The sequence below is a fragment of the Wyeomyia smithii genome, chromosome 3 (assembly GCF_029784165.1).
Source record: "Wyeomyia smithii strain HCP4-BCI-WySm-NY-G18 chromosome 3, ASM2978416v1, whole genome shotgun sequence".
Taxonomy (NCBI): domain Eukaryota; kingdom Metazoa; phylum Arthropoda; class Insecta; order Diptera; family Culicidae; genus Wyeomyia; species Wyeomyia smithii.
The window spans coordinates 110,194,039-110,221,394 of NC_073696.1; the positions used below are offsets into that span (position 1 = coordinate 110,194,039).

At 39.5% G+C, this 27,356-nt stretch overlaps 1 protein-coding gene across 3 annotated transcripts in view; it reads right to left on the bottom strand.

Annotated features, from left to right (window-relative positions):
- Positions 1-27,356, bottom strand: part of LOC129726552 (AF4/FMR2 family member lilli) — a 183,494-nt gene that overhangs the window by 77,253 nt on the left and 78,885 nt on the right. For all 3 annotated transcript variants that reach the window (XR_008728357.1, XM_055683403.1, XM_055683402.1), the window contains exon 4: positions 27,020-27,143. Coding sequence is in view for 2 of the 3 variants with exons in the window: in XM_055683403.1 (XP_055539378.1) it covers positions 27,020-27,143 (124 nt within the window). In the remaining variant the exon portion in view is untranslated. The remainder of the gene's footprint in view (positions 1-27,019; positions 27,144-27,356) is intronic.

The window sequence follows — 27,356 nt, forward strand, 5'->3', positions numbered from 1 at the left end:
GAACTAGACTACAACAACATGATCTACCACTTCTCTCTCCCACTCTGTGATAACATTCCAAGCCAGGGGGTACAATCGACAGGAAAAACAAAACCATCACCAAGGGGTACGCGGACAAAAAGAGGTTGAGAACCGCTGGTCTAGACGGACATTTATAGGCATCGATGCACTTTTCCTTTTAGAGCTGACGAAGTACCAAAAACTTTTGGGGTTCCTCCGAAGGTCCGTCTACCCCTGTAGGATGTACGATTTGTACAATTCATCCATATTGGGTGAAATTCGGTCATGTTGGGCTGTTAAAAACCGGAAGTCGCCATCTTGAAAATAAAAATGGCCTGAGGTTAATTTTTAGCTTCTGTGCATCATCATGATTACGAAAATTCTTATATTGGGTATAATTTGGTCACTTTCGGCTGTTTCAGCCCCACGCCCTCTCTTTACAAAGTAGGGAGGGGTGGCAAACCATCATCATTTTTTGCCCCTAAAAACTTCCACATACCAAACTAGGTTCCATTTGCTTGATTAGATCCCAAGTTATGCAGAAATTTCGGTTCGATCTGTATGAGAGCCCTTCCTTCTAGGAAAGGGAGAGGTGTCGTACTATCATAAAAAAATTTATGCTCCTGAAAACCTCCACATGCTAAATATGGTTTCATTTGCTTGATTCGTCGTGTTTTATATGTATGGGGCCTCTCCCTTTTGGAAGAGGGAGGGGTTTCGAACTATGCTAACCTCTCTCGAGCCGAGTCGAACCTCCGACGGCTGGCTTTTTAGGCTAGTATCGTACCTCAAGACCAACTGGGAGAGTTACAATTTGTTTATCTAAACATTGATAATAAGTTTGCCATTTTGAAATTCCCAACCATGGAGTTACTTTTTTTATTCATATCCGGATCTAATCGATTTTTGAAAAATTAGATATGTGGATTTTGAATATGTGGATTTTGAAATTTAGGTAAATTTATCTAAAAAAATCTAAAACGAATTGTTATGAATGATTTATGTTTTTCTGATTGTTTATTCAGAATATCGATAAAAATAAATGAATTGCGTTGCACTCAGTATGCTGAAGTTCCAACGCAAAAAGTAACTTTGAAACCCCAAAAGAAACAGGATTCGATTGAAAATGACACCAGAAAAAAATCGTGCCAGCTTGCCTGAAGAGGCTTGGCAGCACCTTTTCAGTATTCAATGAAACTTTCTGGGTGTGTAGGCCTTACTACCCTGAGCAATTTTTGGTTTTTTGTATTAAGAATTTATCTGCACTAACATTTGAAAATGGCTCATTTTTTATAAATCGATTCATCTGAACAAGAGATAAGAGATAAATTTATCTAAACTCTTATTAAAAAAATTTACAAAATTAAATTCGAGAGTCTACACAGTAAATACATATTTCATTTAAAAAACAAAAAGTGATTTTAAAAAAAAATGGGAGCAGTTTTTTTGAAAATAAATTTTTTGGACAAACAATTCAGTTACCTACAACTTCTCCGAACAAACCAAAAAAATGGGCACTTTGAAAAATAAAGTTTCTCTAACAAAAACTTTTTCATGACTGCCGCAATTTCAAGTTTTTTTGCCTCTGAGACCATAACCGTTCAATGATGACAAGAGTTAGAGAAAAGTTGTCAAGGGATGGTTTTCGAAAAATTGTCAGAATCTCTTTGGTTTGCTCAGAAGAGTTGGAAATTGCCTGCATTTTTTTGGTTTGTTTAGAAGAGTTTTAGGCAACTGAATTGTCTATCTACAAAACTTATTTTGAAAACAAACTGAGATGACCGCTTTTTTAAAATCACAATGAACAAAATCATTTGTTGTTTCTAGAAAGAATTTGTTTTTCAGTGTAGAATCGCAAAATCAATTTTTTAATATTTTTGAATGGAAGTTCAGACAGTTCTGCAGAAGTCAGCCACTGACAACTTTTCTCTAACTCTTGACATTACCGTACTTCCATTCCAAGAGAACACAACTGATTTTTTAGAAATAATTTTTCTGTTTAAATGATTGTTTTTCAGTGTAGGTGTAGTTTAAACGATTTTTTCAGTGTATCAAATTCAGTTTTTTAAATATTTTTGAATGAAAGTTCAAACACTTCCGTGAAAGTCGTCGCGTGACAACTTTTTTATATCTCTTGTTATTATTCAGATATATTGATCAATAAAAAAATTCCAGTCCTTTTAGAATGTTAGTACAAATAAAAAAATACGAGTTGCTTTGAATAGTAAGGCCTACACACTCATAAAGTTTCATTGATTTCTAAGAGAAAGCTACCAACATTTGGTCGACTAATGTGCGAAATTCTCCACCAAACAAATAGAGGCCCCGTTTTAGCCTTTAGCACTGAAATGAATCCGTTTTGGCGCCAATGAACGTTGCAGAAATCGCGTCTAAGTGTAATTCTTGCGTCTTTAATTTTCCCTGATATTCCCAGATTGAAAGATACATTCCCTGACACTCCCTGTATTTCCAGATTTTTGCTACCCTGGACAACGATAAATGGCATTCACCAGTGAAAAATTCTTCGCGAAGCAGAAATAATGTGAGTAATGAAATAATTGTTTGGCCAGTAATGAGAGCAATGATGAAACCTCTGTTTGAGGTTACTTTAGATATGATATTTCAGCAAACAACAGGCATTTAGTTTTATTTCCCAACGTGTTCACTTCAATCCTCTCAACTGAGCCACAAGTTTTTCTTGTGTGTCCCAAAAACTGACAACAAATTTTAACTTTGCGAATAATTAAACGTCACAGATATATGACCAGATCGGGGTTCAACTCTAAACTAACTACGCTTCCAATTTTGGTATGAAAAGCTAACTTTGCTTTCACTTTATTTTAATTTCGGGCCTTAGCATGTAGTGCGGCCCACCGCAAGGACCTAATCAGAGATGGACACTGAACACTGGGTTCCACTCCTCTGTACCAACCCGCTCCACGTCATCGCCGTGTAAACAGAGGTGGTGCTGTGGCAAGTTGCAAAATAAAGTAAATATTATTTTACTTCTGTGACCTCGGCAAAAGCTTCTCGGTCGTTGTTGAGCTCTGGGTGCATCGTGCTGTATTATTGTTTTTATGCACGCTGCGATGATTCACGAGGCAGACACATACACACAAGTGGTTGTTTTGAAAATAAACTGCAAATCGCGCAGTGACTTGAGTGGTGAAGTTTTTCCATTGAGTAAAAAGTTGAACAAATGCCCATGCTGACGGGCGAGTCGATCTTAAGGGTTAGCTAAAGCATCGAGATTGTTCAGGTACGATAACATTCATGCCTTCAAATGCGTGTAATTTAGGGGTTAAAATAATACTAGTGAATATTTCCACACCAAATCTGGTAAATCAATAATATGGTAGGAAGCGTATATCGTCGACCCGAATAAAAGGTGTACTTAAAAGTCTGATTTCTCGTTGAAAAGATATTCCAAACAATTGTTATCAAAACGACGAAAGATCCAAATTAAACAAAATTTTTCATATGGAGTTAGACCTCCTTAAGTTGTTGAGTATACAAAACTCAGTATGATGAAATTCCACATCATTCTATGCTATTCTACACTACAAATCGAATGATGCTCGATTCTTCAATGAAAATCTATAAACGTGTGATACAAAACGCACCTTCAAGCAAGAATTGCGTTTTCTTCAAATAAGTTTGCTCATAATTATGATTGTATCATCGAATATAACAATGTATTCTACAATACATGTTCAACTCTTTTTCTAATATGTGGTTCCACTGTCAACTCATCAATCGCACCGACACTAAACTTTTTTTGATTGTATAATGAAATCAAAAACCGGTCAACCATATTCAAGAAGACATACGATACTGCACTTGTTAGGTACACATAAACATAATCGGAAACCAGCAGATAATAAGCCGAAACCGTAATTTGACACTGCAAATGACACGTTCGCCAAATAACTATACAACAAAAACAATTATTCGATAGTAAATGTCAGCAAACATCAAAACAAAACATAATTCAGCGTTCCATCCGATTATCAGTTTACGCTAATCAAATTACGCTAAATCCCCGGGGTAGGCAGCCGTGATTCGGTGACAATGACTGTACGTAAAACAGATAAAGCATCGTACATCACAGTTACAGCCGAACTTCGCATTTCATCGTAACTTTTCGCCAATGACATGAGATGAAACTAGGTGAACCATTTTTCGACCTGCATAGTAAAACGTGATTTCACGAATCGCGAAGTCTGTCTTTTGCCACCTTTACCAAAAAGATACAAACATCAGAAACAATCAAAGTCATGGCTGGGCACTGATATGCGTTGTGAATAAATTTATACTTTACAGCAGTGCACACCATTATGCATAAAATTGCGCCTTTGTCTACACAAAACCACCAACGCTCGGCGGTGTGTTCTTTGGTAAATGTGGATGAACCCTTGACGTGACGACCGACTGCGAGTCGCCATAATTCGAACTTCCGAATATATTGACCGGTCACTTTATTTACAAGGGATAACAGTGTGTATGTGTGTGTGTACTAGTTCTATACGAACGGTCGCGTTAGATTATCGGTTGATCAAATTTTGGGTAATTACGAAATGCCATTTCATACCGCTGGTTATATGTTAGAAAATACATATTGGAGCGAAACATCGAGCCAGAAGCAATTTTTCTACCGATAAAAGCCAACTCGCCCGATGCTTTATGGCCGTCGTTTGAACTTATCTTTTCACCAGACACCGCAGGCTAGACCAGGAATTACGACTTGGTGAACTCATAAATACATAACGGAACTAGGGCGGAACTTCCGCCTTAGTACCCTGTGCTTACCACAGTGGTGAAATGTAACCATGAAACTGTTGAGAAGGCGATTTAAATTTAGTAAATATTGCTAATCAATTTCGCTGTTGGATTCGTTTAACCGGGGGCAAGAGAATTGCAAGAGCACCCATCAAGCATTCAAACCGAGGACAGAATATTGATTTTTTCATTCACCGCCGTGGTCGCGTTTCTTACTTGCACTTTTCGCTTTGCGTGTGGCATGAATTAAATTCCAAAAGTCTCAAAGGTTAAAGAGCGCACGAGATGAGAGATGGCGACGTTTTGTGGTTGAAATTTGCGGAGTAAAAACTGTTGTTAATAAACACTGGTAGGTTGCCAGTCGCGTCAACTATTCGTGTTTTGTACGTCGTGGCACATGAAAGGAAGAAAGTAAAAAAAAAATCAGAATACACTGGAGTCACGTTTCAAATTGGAGCGACTGCAGTGTGGTTGGAAGAAAGGTTTGTTTTGGTTTAGACAATGTTTTTCACACAGGCTCGAAAAGTAAAAAAAAAACCTTCAAGATAATAAAATCTTTCGTTCGTTGTTTTGCTTTCGTCTCGATTAGACGCAAATTGTTTCTCTCCGTTTGATTCGCAAAATAACAATACACGAGTTATCGTACGGGTGTTTTTTTTTTCGATTAGTTCTTGTGTTGTGCGATAACAATAGCCTGCAGTTTATCGGCAGAAACATCTTCTGCACACTGGTAGGGGCAGGCTACCCCGCCAGTGATCTGATACGCAGCTGATATATCAGCAAGAATAATTCTCCCGCACCGCTGTTACCCCGCTAGCAGCACGGACCACCATACGATCGAGCGAGTGGAAGTCAACTACAAGTGGCATCTACAAGGTCGCGTGTAGGATACGGCCACTGTTTCACAACACGAAGCTGGATCGTCATTGTTTGTTCTGCGGAGACACTAAATTGATCCTACTATCAGCCGTGAGGTCGTGACTTAGACGTTCGGTGAAGTATTCACTTTAGATTTTTCATCATTATTATTAATATTATTACTATCAATATTATTATTATTAATATTATTATTATTAATATTATTATTATTATTATTATTGTTGTTATTATTATAATAATAATAATAATTATTATTATTATTATTATTATTATTATTATTACTATTATTGCTATTGTTGTTAGTATTAGTATTACTGTCTTTTTTTTATTTTGATCCCTTGTAGTTTGAAAAATTGTTTTTAAAATTTAATATCAACTATTTGATCCCCCCCACACATTCGAATATTTATCGTTTGTGTGCGGTAGAGCGTAACGCTCCCGCAAAATGGACGACATGCAGGTGCAACTTTTCCTGGATGTTGAAACAAATGGGGAAGAAATTGAAATTTCCCCCAGCAGTTCTCCCTTACCTTCCCCTGTACCACCCCCGCTACCTAGCCCCGTACCAAGGGTACCGGAAATACGGGTAAAAGCTTACCCAGATGCCGCTAGCGGTCCCTACGTTGTTTATTTCCGGCCCATAAAAAAACCTTTGAATATAATTCAAATAGGCAAAGACCTGGCAAAACAGTTTTCGGCCGTAACCGAGATTACGAAGGTGAGGCCGAACAAACTGCGAGTTGTCGTGAGTAGCTTGAAGCAAGCAAACGAAATTGCTAGCTACGAGCTCTTTACAAGGGAGTACCGCGTGTACATCCCTGCCAAGAACGTGGAGATCGACGGTGTGGTTACCGAAGGAAGCCTCACGGTCGATGACATTTTGCGCCACGGGGTTGGCTGATTCAAGAACCCCCTGATTCAAGATGTAAAGATACTGGATGTCAAGCAATTGCATTCAGTATCCATCAAAAAAGGGAAGAAGAAATTCCTCCCTTCGGATTCCTTCCGTGTAACATTCGCCGGATCCGCACTGCCGAACTACATCTTTTTGGACAGGGTTCGTCTGCCTGTACGCCTGTTCGTACCGCGGGTCATGCATTGCCAAAACTGCAAGCAGTTAGGTCATACAGCCACCTACTGCTGCAACAAGGCACGCTGCAGCAAGTGCGGAGGCAATCATGCTGAGACCGCTTGCAGTGAGGATACTGAAAAGTGTCTTTACTGCGAGGGAACTCGGCATGACCTTTCGGCGTGTCCCGCGTACAAACAGCGCGAGGAAAAAATTAAGCGTTCCCTCAAGGAACGATCAAAGCGCTCTTTTGCAGAAATGCTTAAGAGGGCTGAGCCACCCTCGACAGGAAACATTTTTTCCTTTTTGCCAACCGATGAGGGTACCTCTGACGATCCCGTCGAAGGGTGTTCTTATGCCATGCCAGAAGGATCTAGGAAGAGGAGAATGATCAACTCTCCTAATCTTTCTCGCAAAGGCCGCAAGATAACCCCTAGCGGAATGACCAATTAGCCAACACAAAAAGGAAGCGGTGTAGAAAAACCGAAGCAAGTTCCTCCCGGTTTTAATTTTAAATCAAACCAGGAGTACCCACCGCTTCCTGGAGCACCAAAAACCCTTCGTGCACCCATTTCTCGATCAGAAGATAAAAAAAAAGGGTTCATAAAAGTTTTCTGATATTGTGGACTGGATAGTTAAAACATTCAACATACCAGATCCCCTACAAAATATTCTTCTTGCCCTTTTTCCTACAGTGAAAACCTTTTTGAAGCAACTAGCAGCAACTTGGCCCCTCATTTCAGCTATTATATCTTTCGATGACTAATACGGCGAAAGAGGTTAGGAATTTTATCACTGTATTACAGTGGAATTGCAGAAGTATCATCCCCAAATTCGATTTATTTTCTCATTTGATAAATACATACCATTGTGACGCATTCGCGCTCTGTTAAACCTTTCTCAATTCAAACGATCAACTCAATTTCCACGATTTTAACATTATTCGTCGAGATCGAGACTCACACGGTGGAAGGGTACTTTTAGGGATTAAAAAGTGCTATTCCTTCTTCAGAATCAACCTCCCCTCGATCTCGAGTCGTTGCCATTCAAACCAATATAAATGGAAAAGATCTTTGCCTTGCTTTACTATATATACCTCCAGCCGCGCGGATTGAACAGAAGCAACTTTCTGATATAGCAGAATTGCTTCCCGCACCTTTTCTGATAATGGGGGATTTTAACTCTCACTGTTCGCAATGGGGGTCGCTGTACGACGACAACCGATCTTCGTTAATCTGTTCCTTAATCGATGACTTCAATATGACACTTTTGAATACTGGGGAAGCGACACGTGTACCTAATCCTCCAGCTCGTGAAAGCGTGCTTGACCTATCCCTTTGCTCGACATCACTAGCGTTAGATTGCCGGTGGAAAGTAATCAATGATTCCAACGGTATTGATCACCTTCCAATCGTTACCTCAATTGCTAATGGTTCAACTCCCCCGGACCCAATCAATATTTCACACGACCTTACTCGTAATATTGATTGGAAGTCATATGAGACGATCATAGCGGAATCCATCAAGTCTCACGAGGAACTTCCTCCGGAGGAAGAATACGCGTTCCTTTCTGGCTTGATCATCGACGCCGCGACTCAAGCTCAGACGAAACCGATACCCGGGGTAACGATTAGACAGCGTCCTCCCAACAAGTGGTGGGACAAAGAGTGCTCTGAACTGTACGCGCAAAGGTCCTCAGTGTATTTGGCCTACCGAAAACACGGTACTCTTGATCTGCTCCGAAAGTACGATGTACTGGATAGACAGATGACGAGTTTAATTAAAGCGAAAAAACGCGGATACTGGCGGCGGTTTGTAAACGCGTTGTCAAGGGAAACAGCAATGAGAACTCTTTGGGACACGGCCAGACGCATGCGGAATCGTAACGTTTCTAATGAGAGCGAGGAATATTCAGGCCGCTGGATGGTCGATTTTGCCAAAAAGGTCTGCCCGGACTCTGTACCGGAACAGAAAACCTTTCGCGACGCGTTTTTAGTAGCTACGGAAGAGCCTCCATTTTCGATGTTGGAATTTTCTATGGCTCTCCTCTCGTGCAACAATAAAGCTCCAGGGTTGGATAGAATCAAATTCAACTTGTTGAAGTATCTACCCGGTATTAGGTATCTGACACAAAAATGTCAACAGAGGATTAATTTTCTTCGTACGATTACCGGAACATGGTGGGGTGCCCACCCAGGAGACCTTCTAAGGTTATACCAAACAACGATATTGTCAGTTCTTGAGTACGGGTGTTTCTGCTTCCGCTCCGCAGCAAACACACATTTGATCAAACTGGAACGAATACAATATCGTTGTTTGCGTATTGCCTTAGTTTGCATGCAGTCGACCCATACGATGAGTCTTGAAGTGCTAGCGGGTATCCTTCCGTTGAAACATCGCTTTTGGAATCTCTCTTATCGGTTGCTAATTCGATGCACAGTTATGAACCCATTAGTAATTGCAAATTTCGAGAGGTTGGTCGACCTTCAATCCCAAACCAGATTTATGACTTTATATTTTGACTACACGGCTCAAGATATTAATCCTTCTTCATACGATTCCTGCAATGTCGTACTTTTAGATACTTCTAATAATGCTATATTCTTCGACACCACCATGAAAGAAGATATTATTGGTATCCCGGATCAATTGCGACCGCAAGAGATCCCTAAGATTTTTTCCAATAAGTTCAAACATGTTAGTTGTGATAAAATGTTTTACACTGACGGATCTAATCTAGATGAGTCCACTGGCTTCGATGTCTTTCACGAAAATTTTACCGCCTCCTACAAACTCGATGCTCCTGCTTTCGTGTACGTCGCAGAACTTCCCGCTATTCAGTACTCTCTTGGAATCATCGAAACCCTGCCCATAGACCACTACTTCATCTTCACAGACAGTCTCAGTTCCATTGAGGCTCTGCGATCGATGAAGACTGTGAAGCACACCCCGTATTTCCTGGGGAAAATACGGCGGTTTTTAAGTGCTTTAACAGATAAAAAATACCGGGTTACCTTAGCGTGTTCCATTCCGGGCAATGAAAAGGCTGACGCTTTAGCTAAGGTGGGTGCTATTGATGGCGATATTTATAGTAGACCAATTGCTTATGATGAATTTTATAGCATTTTGCGTCAGAGAACACTCAACAGTTGGCAATCATCATGGAACTCAGATGAACTGGGACGGTGGCTACATTCCATTTTTCCTAAGGTATCGACGAAATCATGGTTCAAGGGGTTGGATGTAGGTCGGGACTTCATTCGCGTGATGTCTAGACTTATGTCCAATCACTACACGTTAAACACGCATCTCTTTCGTATAGGGCTTGTAGACAGTAATTACTGCGTTTGTGGCGATGGCTACCATGACATCAAGCATGTTGTTTGGTCGTGTGCCGAATTCTGTGATGTTAGGTCCGAGCTTATAGATTCCCTCCGGGCCCGAGGAAAACAACCGAACGTTCCCGTTAGGCTATTGACATACTGAGGCGTCAAATGAAGCGAAGCAAGAAGCGTCGCAAAAGCGTTCGAGCTACTTCTTCGAACGTCTATATGAAACGCTCAAACCGGTCATACTCAAGCGGCAACGACGCGTCGGTAGAGGCGGCGAAACAGAACGAGTAGTGTTTTGACGCGCGTATACTTACGCGGTAATACCTTGTTCAGACAAAATCTTCATCGCGAGGTGCTTTACATTTGCTTTGTTTTGGTTTGGTAATTGAAAAAAAGCAAATAGAATACATTTTCGGTTAACAAAATGTTAAAATGTATAAACAATGTTAGTGCAGTAATACCATGTTCAGACTAAACCTGATATCGCCAGGTGCTTTTTATTCGTTTTATTTTGGTCTTAAATATAGAAAATATCGGGAAAAAATTTCAGGTCGTCAGAAAAATAAGACTGGTATTTTTGATTGATATTGCATGCCTAACATACTGAACAGATATCATAAACTAGTTGAACGTTACTTGGGGTCAGCGGGTTTAAAATTTAGAATAATTTCTTATATTTTTTACTACGTCTGTAGCGCAACTGACTTCAGAAATATTATTTTACTTCATAAAAAAATCTCTATGTTTACTAAAAACGTGATTTACTGTGCTTGAAGCAGCAAACAAATCTTCAATGGAAGAATTCATATTTCCTTTAAACGAAACCGCTGCTGGAATCTAGGAATATGACAACACAACGCATTTGCATCGCTCGCTCCAGTCGCTCCATTATGTCATAGGAAGCTTCACTCAACGCTCCTGTTTATTCCGCTTCTCAAACGCTCAACGCTTCGCTTAATTTGACGCCTCAGTATGTCAGTAGCCTTAGAGACATTCTGGGAAGCGGTGATCTTCAGTACATGACACAACTGTACTGTTATTTGAAAAAGACTGACATTAAAATTTAATATTCTTTTGTCTATTTGTCAGAATACCCGTATACGACGCTGGAGACACGAACACGAAGAGCCTAAATCTATGTTTGAAAAACAAAAAGAACACCAGTCGAAACACAAATAGATCGTATATCTTAATTAGTTGAAAGCAAGAATTGTATCTCCCCTCCTCTCACCTTTAATCCCCACTAGCTCGTAGTCGGCCGCGAGCAATAAAAAAAGGCCTCCCTCCTTTTCCCGCTAATCTAGAATTAATAAAAAGTGTACTTGGCTCAGTTAAACTTAAAATTGTATCGTGCCGTGTCAAAAAAAAACATATTTAAATTAAAAAATAATAAAATCTTTCATGTTTCAAATCTATTATTTTTTTTTAGAAGAAAAGCAATTAACTAATCATCACCACAAAAAGTTTTAAGAAATTATAGTAAAAGGAATGTTGCAAAAATGCAGTGTTGGAAAAATTGATGTGATTTCGTGCGGTTCACAAAATCAATAATTTGAGAAGTTGATTCCATTTTGATCTTAGGTCATACGTTCGAATTATTGCAGAAATGATAGTTTATTAGGCACGTCATACGCACATGTGTTCTCCTGAGAGTAAAAATTTCATTTGCCTTAAATCAAACTATGAGAAACCCACGCATTTCCTCAACCTTTGGCATTCAAGAAGGTTATTTTCGGCACATGTGAACTATTGTAATAAATTGCATCGACGATAAGATGCTCGTTCTGCCGGAAAAGCCACATTTCATATCGCCATAAAGAAACGAGAATGATTTTCTTTTTCTAACTTGAAGTGTGCAAAGCGCTGATCACGTTATATGCACAACTTTTATGCAAGCACAAAATCAAGTTTCGTCCAATATAATATTCTTTGCCTGCACCGCTCGCATATTCGTTGGAACTAACCCAATCCGGCCCGCGTGGGAATATGAGCACCGTGAATCTGAAATAGGACTGACTAAAAACTCGCCTCGCTTCAACTTTCTAACTTGGTGCGCTTTCCCAACTTCCTACACGCCTGCCCGAAAAAGAAAAAAAGGGAAACCCAAGAGTAGCGGAAAACAACCAAAAACAGTTTTAACATCCTTTACCCACTACGAAAGCCGAAAAGCACGTAAATTACCTACACTAGCGCATATATGCCGTGGAAACCTGCTCTCGGAGCTCTCTAGTACCCACCGGGTGATGAGATTCAGAAAAGCTTTTTCAACTGCTCTGAACGTGCGGATAAAAAACAATAAAAATTCCGCTGGCGAGTTTCAGCGAAGGACATCACAGAGGAAACAAGCGCAAAAACGCTAATTTCTTTCCTGAATTATTGCCATTATGACTCAACTTGCTGTATGGTTCGCCTATCGAACCGGGACTTTGCAATTGGGGCCCTGTGGAATACTAATTCACTTTTTTTTGTCACCGCAAATGGTGTGTCCTTCCCGACACATACACACACACAGTACATACATGAGCAAGGACACGAAATGACAGCATGGAAGTTAAGCTTTCCGAGCACAAGAGGAAGTAAAAGAGGATATGTGACTGGAAATGGAGTATCCGGGAAAGTCAAAAAGATGTAGTATCAAGCGGTCTACACTAGGTTTGGAAAAGTTTCTAGGGGATGCTCGGATCTTTTCGATTTGCTGGTTGGGCGTTCCATATTTAGTAAATGATGAAAGAAATAATGTTTGAAACAATCTTCATTAATTCGGCAAAAATGACATAGTCATATTATCAGTTACAAATGCCACTAGGTATGATGAACTTTAACCCTCTAGTGCCCAAATTAATTTCTAAACGAACTTCGATAAAATCATTATAAACCATTATAAACACTTTTTAAGTATTTATTTAAGCTTTTCGGAACGTCGAATGAAGCCCGCCAAATGGCGGCATTGGGTACTAGAGGGTTAATAAATACTTGATAATATATTTTTGTGCAATAATTTCATGGTCATTAACTGATGTCCAAAACTTTTAACTAAACTATTATCTTTTCAAGGTGAAAAATACGTTTAGACGTTAAAATGATAGATTCGGAGTTATCTCGTGAACCAATCTGAGTGAGTTCAACCCCATTTCCGACGGAGAATTACGTCTTATGGCAAAGTTTTGGGATAGAAATGCAAATTAAAACACTGAAAACAGCGAGCGTCACTAAAATGGTCTAAATTTAAATACCTATTAACTCAGTAAATCTTCAAACAATTTTTTGAATTCTTGTAGAAATCGATTGAAAAACTTTCTGCGAGTGCAGAAAATTGTGATTGAAAAATGTACAGATGTACAGCCCAGTTTTGAACGCTTTCGACCAGTGAGAGCTGAAAACAAGGTCAAATACATTAGGGCAGACAACGTGTGCCCTAATGTATTTGACAATGTGTGTGACGGGATGCTGCAAACAAAAAAAAGCCGTTGTTAAATAGGGAAATAAGTTCGAAAAAAAAGTCCAATACCATCCAATATGAGAATTTTTGGCATCAGGATTATATTCAAACGCCGGAAATTTATAATAGGCGTCATTTTAAGAGATAGTGACTTTCAGTGTCTAGGAAATAACCTAAAATGGTCGTGCAGTCTTTTTTACGCGGGTTACTTTCCTCCATTACTCAAAAACAGTACAAGATATCGATCTGATTTCTGACCAACCTCCGGTTCCTGAAGAACAGCATACAACGGCCGATTATCACCCACTATAGGTATTTCAGGAATCGAGATGCCCAGAAACCGGACGTCATTCTGAAATTTAAAATGGTAACCTCCGGTACTTGGAAAACACCCCGAAATGGGCATTCCAGGAATCGAAATGATACCCAGAAACCAGAAATTAACTCCAGACGCCATATTGAAGTTCAAGATGTTGCCTTCCGGGTCCTGTAAACCACCGTAAGATGGCTAATTTGGGATTAATGTACGATCTTTAATGTATAACAATTCAGTAGCTTCCGCTCTAATAGATCGATAAGGGCACCGCCGGCTTCATCCTTACACGCAAAAGTTCAAGTCTTGTACAAGCATTGTGTCTTCCCGATTCGCACAAATTTTGCACTAAAATCGCACAATAAATGTGTGAAAAGGATAACGCCACAGTTGTACTGCGAATACATTGACACAGATTGAAATCAGAATATGTATCATATATCGACACTATATTTCTCACATCGAGTGTATTAGTGACTGCTACTCATGGAGCAGTGCAAGCAGCGAACAACAACTTGTGAACTCACTAGATTTATATAGCTATAATGCTCGATCCATTTATCTCGATGGATTTGGTCATTTGAAAGTACCATTGAATGATTTGCAAAAAATAACGAAACAAAATTCTGTTCACAACATTTTGTAATCAACGGTAGCTTCACCGAAAATCCTCCATTCCGCAAAGCCACAAAAGCGTTGCTGATTTCTTATGGCAACACTTGTAAATTGTGAATTATTATTATTTATCATCCTGTGCAGCTTTTTTCTCAAGCGACGAGAGAAATTTCTCTCTCGCTCGTAGAATTCCCATGTACGTGCGGGTGCGACAAGACTAGACACGTCATATACAATTTGCTGGTTGCTCTTTCGCTTTTCTTTCGGTTCGTATTGCGACGCGCAAGGTCGTGTCTCGTCGCTTTACGAAATGAGCAAGATACCCGTGCTGTACATACTTGATACTAGTGTTGTTAGTGTCACTCATACTGGGGGTGCGTGCTTGCTGCGGGGAATGCATGAAGAAGAAAGAGTATCTCGAAAGCGTGTGTGCAAAAGACTTGAGAAGCGTAGCATATGTCTCGTTCTCAAGCAGAAAGGAGGAGAAAGGTTTTGCTTCTCGCTCGCTTTGCAATGCTGCTTGATACCAGTTGAAACTGTTTAAGTGTAGTAGTTTGGAGCTGCCAAATACATTGAAAAAACGCTAGAGCAGTGATTGCGTAATGCCCAACACGCAATCATTGTACTGGTTCCAAATTACATCAACTTTTGCGCTGAAAACGCACAATTTTGTACTGGTTTCGCACCATTCAACTTTTGCGTGTACGGTCGGTTAGGAGTTAGCAGAAAAGGAAGTGTTACAATCGTTGTTGCCAGAGACCGAGCTAACCTCTGCATCTCTAACGTTTATAACGGAAATAAAGGTTTCTTTGTCACCGTAGTAACTCGTAGTTCTTTGCTTTTACCCTCTCTATACACGCTTATATAAGGACTCTGAGGCTGTACACATTCCTCGTAGACAACTTATAGAGGGGTAGAGGGTACGTAAATGTTCACGTTTGTCCACGGAAGGCGGACACGTTTTCTTCAAAAAAAATAGAAAAATACATTCACTTATTAAAAATTTCTACAGATATTCTGGTTTTTAGAGTTGTTGTAAGCTATATTTGAGATAAATTTGAAAACATTTTACACTAAGGTCGCTTTTTACGCGGTTTTTCTTAACGCAGTTTTTTTACCCGGCTTTTTTACGCGGATTCCGAATTTACGCGGTTTTTTAACGCGGATTCCGAAATATACGCGGTATTTTTTTTCTTACGCGGATTGCGAAATTTTTTTACTCTGATTCCAGAATTCACGCGGTTGTTTTACGGGGATTCCGGAATTTTGCGGTTTTTTTACGCGGTGTCTTTTTACGCGACACGTATCCCCCGCGTAAAAATCGACTCTAGTGTATTTGTGGCCTCTTTGTTTTTTCGAAAAGATTCTTCAGACATGTTGAGGACATGTTGAGATTTTGGGGAAATCGCAGAAAGCATAAACTTTTGTATGCTTTCTTTCTACGTTTTAGAAACGTTTAAAATATTTTTGAGGTTAATTTGGGATAAATTTTTTATGGTACTTTTTGGCCTTTTCCTGATGCTGCTGATTTTTTGGATTTTCCAGTTACCCTGAGAACTTGTTAAACAGAAACTGAAAATATTTTTTTCATTTTCTGTTTATAATGGTTACATTCAGTTTGCAAGTCGACACGTTTTCATGTATTTTGACTTCAGATTTGCATATTTGATATTTTTTTAATCTTTTCTAACTTAAATTTTTTTATGTATCAAACCTCCACGTAGCTTTTTACTAACTGTTAGGCCCTTTTTGTTTTCGATCTTTTATTTGATTTCTTCGAGCGTTTTACAACTTTATTAGAAATTATATTTGTTTTGGCCATTTCATGGTTTCATTTTTTTTTTTAATTATGTTTTGACTATTTTCTGATAGATTTTGGAGTCTACTGTGTTATTTTTCTTGCGTTTAAAAGTCTTATCAATCATTCAAGGCATAAATTGTGATTAGATTTCTTTTAGTTTCTTTTAGACTATAAAGTCGTTTGCAAGTATTTGGATTTCTTCGCTGGTTTGAAGAGAAGTTCTTAAATTTCTTGCATCAACCAATATGAGATCAACATTTCAGTTCTTTTTTTTAACAAAAAATTCTAGCAACATTGGTGTTAATTTTTGATTTTAGTCACTTCCAACTTCGGAACCATTTACAGCAACATTTATAATGTATTTCTTTTGATGCGTTTCTCAGCCCTGAATTTAACTAAATTTGTTTCAATCATAATTTTTCTGGTCTAGAGCAGCGGTTCTCAACGTGTTTTTGTCCGCGTAACCCTTGGCGATATTTTCCAAATCAATTGTACCCCCTGGGTTTGATATGCTCTCGCAGAGTGCGAGAGAGTAGTGGTAGATCATGTTGTGGTAGTCTAGTTTAGGTTTCAAATTGAAATATGGTTTGTTTGATTGCTGCAGCCATGTTTTAAGCGTAAGTTTGAACAACAAATGAAGTATTATAAAGAAAAAATGCTTTGTCCGCCATTACTGATTTTTCTTTCGCGTAACCCCTGAAGGTTTTCGCGTACCTCTAGGGGTACGCATACCCCAGGTTGAGAAACGCTGGTCTAGAGTGTTTGAAGCTGAATCTGAAATTATTTTTGTTATTCTCTTGCTGGGATTATTTATGTCTAATCATTAAATAAACCTCAAAAACAAACGTTTTTTATTTTTTGTTGCGTAGAAAAATGTGCACGTGAACAAAGAGGAGAGAGGGCGCAGGGTGTTTCATGAATGTCCACGGTTGTCTACGCGGGGAATCGGAGGGGGGGGACGATTTTTCTGTCCACGTGGAATGTGGACGGCCCCTCTACTGCTCTTCTTTATCGAGCCTCGTTGGTTATTTCGCTAACTAACGGCAATTATAACTGCCTGGTATTCGTCTAACTGTGTATGACATTTTTTTCCGGAATCAAGTCAGGGGGATGGGAAAGAGGATGAGAATAAACCCATACGTAAAAGTACCTCTGATACCGAACTCCCTTTCTAACTTTAAAAATTACGTTTACATAGTTAAAACTATCTCTTTGCCATAAAATAATATACAAATAAAGCAAGAACATTATTCTGGGTCGTTCTAAAAAGTTTTTTTGATTAGTTTTCAATCGCGGATTGAATTTTTACCATAATATATTCATATTTAACGTAATTTTATGATATTACTAAGGATGCACATTTTCAAAAGAAGAGATATTTTCAAAAAATAGTCTCACTTTCCTATTTCGTACAACATATAGGGATGCAACACTCAACGTAACTGATTATTGACATTTGCAAAATTTTAATTACTTAATAGTCAAAAACCGTTCGTCACGAGGGAAAGAATTAATGCAGATAGAAAAACAGAATGTCCCACTAATCTTAGACTGCCTCACTGCCAACTCTGGCCCTCTTATTCCAGGATGGTTCGAGCAAACACTTGCATCTGGTTCTCAGTGGTATAGTCCGGTGAACTTTTTCACCGACACCGCCAACCGCATCGGGAGGAAAATAAATCACACCGAGAGAGCGACCACCGATTGCAATTCTAGCGTAACGATGTCAGATAGACTATACACAATGTGCGACAATGATTGTTCTAAGCTCGGAGTTGTTGTCCAGGAATCTATCCTAGCGGAAAAAAGGAATGTCGAGTTCCAACAATGCTGTTTGTTATGGTTCTTGAAGGCAAATTAGGGTTTTTACCAGGCTTGGCCTTAGTCACTATAGTCAGACAATATTATACTATTGTTGCTAGATTAAAGTAGAAATTTTACCGTAAAATCGGATACTGTTTTCGCTGACGTATCAATCTCCTGTCAACGATATGCGGTCGTTTGTCAGTCGGCTGCTCGGTGGTAAATAGTCCAGAATTTGCTCTGACTTGTAAGCCTAGCGTTCCGATTCATGCCATCCAGTGTGATAGGAATTAAGCAGGGAAGCATCCATAAATACGAGCATCTGTTCCCGGGCCGATGTGAGGAGCAGGGAGAATCAAACTGGCATAAACTATGGGTATGGTATACACATACACTGTTGGAAACTCATCGTCATCGTCCGACAGCTGCTGGTTGCAAGCTGGAAACAATAGAATTCATGCTACAACATACCACCCCTTGCCTTGGCAACTATTAAACGGTCTCTATCTGGCAGCCCAATGCTCTACGACCGAGGCGCGTGATTTTAACAGGGTGTCGCACTGACTATTGATAATAAAAATCATCTTCCCATAAATGACGCAAAACAATAATCAAGAAAATTGAAGTTATCAAAAATTAAAAATTTAAAACAGTTGTGACTGGAAATACAGCATAGGCACCCTGTTTGAACCATCACTTTATATCGGGTTTCGGTTCAGTTCGTCTGTCCGCTTTGGCACTGGTACACAACAATCAAAGCCAAAACAGCAATATGCTCGGCCAGGTTACAAGATTTGAGGGATCCGTCTGACCGGGCGGCTGGAAGAAAAGCAGCGAGGATCACCACCAACCCAACATATGCATGGGAAAATGTATTCTCTACCCTATACCTCCTCGTTGCTGATGCTGATGACGTTGATGGAGATGACGATGATGATGGTAAAAATATAGCTTGATGTTTCGACGTATGTTTGTGTGTATGATCCTTCCAGAGTACACACCGGAGTGGAGTAAAGCCGATTCTGATCTGCGTTGAAGCTCGTCTCCGCAAAATAAAAAAAAAAAATTTATTTTTTTGCGCGAAATATATAAACTTAAAACTATGCAATGATTAAAAATCAGTCACTATCAAAATAACACAGTTGATCCACATAGCTTATGAATACACAGCTTTTTAAATTCGATTAGTGTTACTCAATACACAACACTTTGAACGAAAAACCATCCGAAAAAAGACCTCTTTTTAAAAATTTCTGGCAGTCGTAAAAAACACAAATCTCAAATCGTAGTTAAATCTAAACTAAGAAAAAAAAACATACTGTTCACTTCAAGCGAAACCCACACCTCCTCATTCTGCACTGGTTCCAACATTCATTATAACGATCTAAAACAGAGGCAAACCACCTTCTGTTCGATCACTCAGCAAACGAATGTGTCAATGCGACCATCCACGGTTGCAAATTACGAACGATAAACAGTGACCCAACATCCCCTGGACCACACGGCAAACGTTTATCCCACCCCCATCGCGGTACAAGAACGTGACTTCGCCGGCTCTACCTCCCGTCGGAAATTCGCGCAAATAACTAGTCACACACACATATATACACAATAAAACAACTACCGCTGCTTGTTTCGGATCGAACAGGGCAGGAAGCAGCGAAATTTCCAGCCAACTAATTATGATAATTAGTGTTTGCTTTGTCATGCGAAACCATTTCTCCGCGAATTTCTGGTTCCGTCCATCGTTCGTGCCGCTGTCAAAGTCACAACGGGCACAAAGAACCCATGCGAAGCTGACTGGAGTCACTTTTCGGTCTCCGAAGGTTTGGAGCAACCCCAAAACGATGACGGGTAACCGCGTCCTTTTCCATCGTTTCGTTTATGCTTGCTATACGAGGGCTCTCTCAGGGTTGCTGTTGTTCGGTTAGTTGTTCAAGAAGATAACAGTAACTCCGGCGCAAGATGGAGCTACCTATAAACGACTAAATGTATACGAACAGTGCACGCGTTCCCGCAGAACGAAGGTTTTGTTGCGCGCAGCGACATGTGATAACTGGCCAAGCATGGTGCATTTTTTTTACAATTTGGAACGTGTGTCGAGAAAGCCTGCCGCTGCACGAAAGAATAAAACGGTAAGTTGATCAGAAGAGCGCCCGATAAGAGTCATATTTTTCGCTTCGCTTGAAAAACCAAACCACGCACAACGGACGACGAGAAATTGAGTCTCAGCTGGCTGTCGAACGCAGCAGATTATCGGAAGCCATTTTTACTTGTTAGTTATGGTTCAGTACATTCAGGATTACGATGCACTAACATATCTGCACTTGACGGCTGCCTACGTTGATTTTTTTTTCTTCCATAAAGAAGTTATCAACGCTATGCGATGTCTCGATTGGCCTGATTAAGAACAAACATGACTAATAACTTATAACGTTGGAAAAATTACTTTGACGCAAACGAATTTAAAGTATGAAATGAACGATTGTGACCACAATCTACTGCCTTGCAGTACACGAAGATTATTTACGACAACAATAAAACCTTAATAAATACTCGACTACTCCGACCTTGAAATATTTATAAAAATCTTCGAAAGTATCATTTAAACCTTAACAGTAACTTCTGAGCGTGCTCATGAAATTCGACATGCAAACAGCTCAGTATTCACAGTATTTCATGACAGGCGGATCTGCACTTCATTATTTTTCCATAAGTAATAAAGAGGGCGCTTTTTGTAAAAGTCTAAGAACAAAAAACTTCAATTAAATTACTCCCCTCCTTAGTTCAACTAAAGCGGAGGTTGGAGACATCTCATTCACCACGACACAGCGTGACACCATTAGAAACCGCCCTGCTAATGACATCGACGGAAAACCGAAATTCATTCACTCTAAGTTCAGTACCTGCCATCCTTCAGCTCCACGAAAGGAGGAAAAATTTCAAACAAATTTTCATCTTTTTCCCCACGATGTATATATGCAAATTCTGAAGCTTTTGATTGTGTGCTCTCTCTACCTTCCTGTGTTTACAGTCACGCTTAAAGGTTACCAAACCATTCTGAAGGAATTGCTATTCGCCCCACTGTGAGTAATGGCCCCTCAATCTCTATTCAAGTCTATACACACTAATTCTACATTCATGACTTCACTTTATCGTCTATGCTGTACCATGGTGGCACTCGCGCAGCAACACGGCAAGCATAGGAAAGTTTAAATGGGCACACCGAGACCTAGGTCCGCTAGAATTACAAATATGGACTTCCCTGCAGTCGGTCTGTCAGCACTGAACTAAAGGATTGTGGTTTTTCGAAAACCAAGCAATGAAGAATTTTTATCGAAAAAAACTTTATACATGATCATCGCTCAGTCGTGTTCTGATTCAAGTGATACTTATGTCATATCCTAAAACATTTCAAAAATTAATCAATTGATAAATTGAAAAATTTCTAAAATTGTCGTCGAGAAATATCACTTCTCAATTCAATTACGGTAGAAACTTTGACGTTTCCGCATCGATTTTGTTTCCGTGCACAAAATCTACGACAGCTCGACAAGAGGGAAACCAGCGAGTGATAATTTCCACATGCAAATGAAATCATGCTTGTGGGGATGAATATTTATCATATCATCAGAGCACCGTGCAAGCAATGCACATTACGACGGACACAACCGCTGTACTTTAGTCTGCACGTTGGTATTATTATTTGACGAATAGACCGCAACGTGCGTTTGTCTGCCCTCTTATCAGCTGCCCTCGTTCGTTTTCACGCTTTAAAATTATTCACACGGCGATTTATGGTTAGATATACTTATTTTTATATTCATTGTTTATTTGTTTTGACTGTTACCAAACAAATATGACAGAAATCTTAGAATAAATATACACTAAAGTCGCTTTTTACGCGGGGGATACGTGCCGCGTAAAAAAAACCGCGTAAATTCCGGAATCCGCGTAAAAAAACCGCTCAAATTCTGGAATCCGCGTAAAAAACCCGCGTTAATTCTGCAGTCATAGTGAAGATAAACCGAAATCCACGCAAAAAAATACCGTGTAAATTCCGGAATCCGCATAAAAAATCGCGTAAATTTCGGAATCCGCGTAAAAAAACGCGCAAATTCCGGAATCCGCGTAAAATAAAACCGCGTAAATTCCGGAATCCGCGTAAAGTAGCCGCATAAAAAACCCGCGTAAAAAGCGACCTTAGTGTACCCTTCAGAAAAAAAGAGGAAGCTAAAATTAGACTCAATATTTATTACTCCTTCCTTGGCCACACCTTTTTATTGATAACACAATAAATATCAAGTCATATAAAAAAAACAACCAATATCGTAAAATGTGTAGAATACAGAGATGACAAGGCGCTCTTCGTTGCTGTCAAAACAATGCCAAAACGGTGAGATTATATAGCCGTTTTATGGGAAACTCATGTGAGCGCCTTTCCACCTCTGTTGTATATAATCTCTGTATTTATAACTGGAATACAAACCAAAAACATTTCACACAAGTTCTAAAACACATAAATAACCTTTGTTATGGTTTAGTTTTTTTTCGATTATGTCCAAAATCCAGTTTTTTCCAGTTTTGAAAGCATTTCTTCAGATTATTCGAAAAATGTGTTTCATCCCTAACAACAAAAACATTGTGCCGAAGTAAACAAAAACAAATAGTTAAACCATGTGTGGTTTGAAGGATTGTTCTCGAAAAAAAAATGCAACACTTTCTTTTGTGTATAACATTCCATTGCATGGGTAAAAATTGATGAAGTTTTAGATGAAATTAGTTTAGAGTGTAATGTTTACATATGCCAAATTTGACGCTATCTGTAAAGTGGTTATCAAGATGACTTCCAAGCAAGAAGTGTTCGTGAGAAAATGAATATGGGCGCAGTCGTTTAAAATCCTATAGGTGGATCGCGAATCGACCATTCGACTGTGCTCCGTGTGGTAAAACCATAGGACACCCAAACGAACCAACGACGAGGTACTGGACGGGAAGCGAGGACGACCGAACCCGTGAAGGTAATGGAGGTGAGAGGATTACTTCAAGGCAGTGCCGTAGCCCGAAATTCCTTCTGGGAAGGGATTTAATAAAAATTGTGAAATTGTGAAAAGAGAGTAACCTAAATCAATGAGTATCATCTAGCAAACGGGATTAGAGGGACTGTTTCAGTGGTTTGTTGTTTTACTCTCAATACGGGTTGCGTTGTAATAAAGATATGAGTGTATTCTACACTACATTGAAGAGAGGGAATAGGAGAGAATAACATGAAAGAAAAAGTGTTTTCTTGCTATCTTCAGCGATACCATTAACTGTGAAACGCGCGAGCTATTCAAATAAACCGTTTCGTGGTTCATTTATTGTTAAATTCGAGAACAACATTCGAATAGTTGTTTATCGCATTACATAAACAGTGGAGTGCCAATGGAAATCGACCTTTCAAATTTCGTTTAGCGGAAAGTCTTCCGAAAAAAATCTTCATGAAAATTCCAGCTAAATCGTGGAGTAGGCTCCTTCCCAGAACCATGTATAGTCCCAAAACTCAGATTTATTCTGCGTAGTCTGAAATAGCATATTTTCTCGATATTCCTTCGACGGAATAAACTGCTGATACTAGACGCCATGTTTCCCGTGGGACAAACAACGATGGCCGCAGGGTAGTGAAATAAGTAGAATGACCAAAAAAGAGTAGCGATAAAATAAAGTATTCTTTTTTGGCAACTATAGGTTACGAAAACAAAGCCAGAGAATGAGGGAGAAAAGTCGCAACGGAAAATTCCGGTATCGAATTTTTTAAAGCCAGTCTCTAGAAAAATTAATATTTGATTTTTTAGGAGACTGTGGAAACAAATATGTTTTTTTTTTTTTGAGAAATTATTATTTTCCTCTAGACAACACCAGATTTCGAAGTTTTATGCTATGCCAATAAGCCACTTCGTTGAAATAAAAATCGATTCGATCCAAGGGCAATTTGAACATTTTGATTCAAGACGTGGCCAAGATCAGTTCTCCCGTCTGGATCGTTCAGCAGACTATAAAGCGGAACGAACCTCCTGTCTTCAAAATAAAGAAGGTGCCTAACCAACCCAATAAACACAACGACTACCAGGATGCTGTATCGCAAGTGTTTGGTGCAGCTAAAATGCATCGTAATGGACGACTAGAAAGCAAACGCCAAGCAGCTCCTCGGTCAGGAATTTTTCACTGGCAAGTCCCGCCTGGATGCTCCGAAGAGAAGGGAAAAATTTACCAAAAAGTACTTGATATGGCAGAGGATCTGTAATTCGGCGAATCCAGCAAGCCAAATATATAAAAAAGCCTCCAGAAGCGCCTGCTATCCTTCCTCCGGTCCTACGAAGGTGACATTTCATTTTGATCGAATCAGGCATCGTGACATTACTCGCTAGAACCTCGCTGATTAGAAAAATTCTCGGTAATTATGAAGAGCAAGCTCCGGAAAACAGGGAAGATCTTCAAAAACGACTAGGATCTGAAGAGTGGACAAAAGTGGGTTAGAACAAAGAAATTTTTTTCTGTCCCTCCGCAACTATCGTAATGCAGCTTGAAACAATTGTACTCGGCTGGTTGTGCTCGCGAGAAGGGGACTACACGCGAGTTAAAGAGTAGGCGCGCGTGTGAACAGAAACAGAAAGAACGATAAATAGCTTGAATGGAGAATTCTCCAGTGCGTGATATCGGCAGCTACGAGAACCTCACTTGAGGTGTTGCATGCTGTTTACGAGTGAGACTAACAACATTGGTTTGAAGTGCGGGCATTCAACCTAGAAAAGGAGGTTAAATGAACTAACTTTTTCCTAAGAGTTTCAAGAGCATCCGGCTTAAAATTAATTTTTGGGGATTATTCTATGTCTGCAGCATTTTATTTTTCGATGCACAATAAATGCGAACAAGAATCAAACCTTTTGAAAATACTCAAAAACTATTGCTTTCGCTTATTAAAATCAAATAGAAGAATAAACAAACTAACGTTGAAATTGTAATCTAACGTTCAAAACTAGGCCAAATTAAAGGTCATAAAGATTTGAATACTGAAATGTAAATGGGATAAAAGCCGATCCCGAGGATGTTGATATTTGGACACCTTTAAAGATAAAAGGTTATAATGATTGCCTTAAGTTTAGCTTTAAACAATATTTTCACTAAGTTTGCTTGCAATGAGACGTCAGAAAAACATAAGCTGGAAATCAACAAGCATCACATTAGAGATAACGTAGGGAATTTTGGCATTAGCATACGCTACCAAATTTCGTTGTACTCCCTCAGCGCCACCCCCAAACTTCGATCAAACTACACGAAAGTACTACATCTTCAAACAAATTCAGCACACTCAATACTATCACGTAGCAGCCAAGAAAATCTGAGCACTAGAGAGCAAACGATGCAAAACTTTTGTTGACATTTCGAAATGAGAAGATTCAGTTTCTTTGGAGTTACGCCACAAGTTTTATCAGTGATTGAATATTGCACTTTCGTTCCCTTCTACGTATGCAAATTCATTGATTGATTGATTGATTTTTATTATAGAGCCTTTAACCTGAGGGGTCATTCAGCTCTTATATGCAAATTCATTCAGACTTGCTTGTGAAAAACTGGTGCCTCGGAAAATGAATAAACTTCAACACTGAAATTAAGAATGAAGCAGATCTTTAAGCGTCAGAGCTGCGTTATGTGAAACGTCAAAACGAAGTACTTTGCTACTTTGTGTAAGTAGACGCAGTTTGCATTATGTTATATGCCTAAAGTTTGCTTTGTGGGAACCTTAACGCTACAGACGCAAGAAAAGTGGTGAATAGTCCAAACTAAGATTAACCCTTTAGTTAGTTTAACCCCTTAATAATAACAGATGCGAAAGGAAAACTATGCAATTACTTTGTCATGGTTTCAATGAAGTTGAATGAAGAATATCCACCAATTGATTGAAACCGAGTATTTGTACCCTAGAAAAATCTGAAATTCTATCAATTTTACCAATCAATGGATTAAGAGAGATGTAACTTCACTTCACTACTTCTTTATTCCTGCCCTTAACCTTACTCAAAATTCATAATCGGCGTTTTAGAACTTTGCTGAACATCATCCGATCAGTCAGCTACTTTATTGAAATACCGTCCACTCTGGAATCATTGATAAAACTTCCACGCCAAGTTAACATTTCATAGCGTGTGACAATGCTCATTGTTTATTCAAGAAACAATCTAGTCCTTTGCCTCATATGCGACCTGTCTCGGCATCCGCTCGTGTTATCTCTGCATCTCGAAAACACCGACTGTCGAGCCATTGCCGTCTTCTTGGCAAATCCCACTGGTTTACCCCACCCTTTTAAACTAGAGGTGTAAACCTCTTGGACTCATCTAAACCAGAAAGATGAAATACACATGCACTCGTTGCTAGGAGCTCACAGGTTTGCAATAAATCCCTATCTCCTATCCGTGCCATCCACAACCGACAGGGGATGAAGCTTCGAGTATAGCCACCATCCAACAAGTGGATTACGACGTTACATACTTTCCGTTTGAAGTTCTCCTTGCAAGAAGAACTAGTGACTGGGACGGGAAGTAGAAAACAAGAGGTACAAAACTCTTGCATTTTGCAATTTCTGTACGATACGTAGAAAGAAAATTGTACCATGTCTGCTGCGTTGCATCTAAAAGTACTCGGCGGCATCATTATAATGTGATGGAGAAAAGTACAGAACAGTAAGTTTCTGACGATACGAATTGCATACCAGCGTTGAATCCGACGACCGGAAATTCCGGGAAAACCATAACCTTATCATCGGGGTAATGAATTCGAAAATTTACACCAATTCCCAAAAGTTCATGTGAACAGACGAAGCCAGAAAAAAAAACCCGTAGACCGCCTGTGCAAGAGGACCATCAGTATGTTTTTTTCTCTTTTCCCCTTACGGTTATGGTCCTTTCTGTTCGCGCCCGGAGATCATTAGGAAGTCATATTTCGCTGCACTTACCACTTTAACCGGAGCGGCAAATATCGGTGCTGCTGGTTCCGCGTCACGTTCGGCCTGTAGCACGGCAGCTCGTGCCTGCTTGTCGCGTTCTCTGCGCTCCATCCTGCTGTCCTGCTCATCGTGCCTGTCAACGGGAAGAGAGAGAAAAAAAATCATGTTAGAAGTTTTCCAGGGTACGTGCCGTTATGGGTATCTCCAGAAACATGAGAAAACTTTTCACAAATTACGAAGGATGATGAGGCGCAGTGCATCAGCGGAGAGAAATATGATTTCAGTTGAGTATTGACAAGCGCAACTTAAAAACCAAGGAGGTGGAAATTCTATCTAATAATAGGAG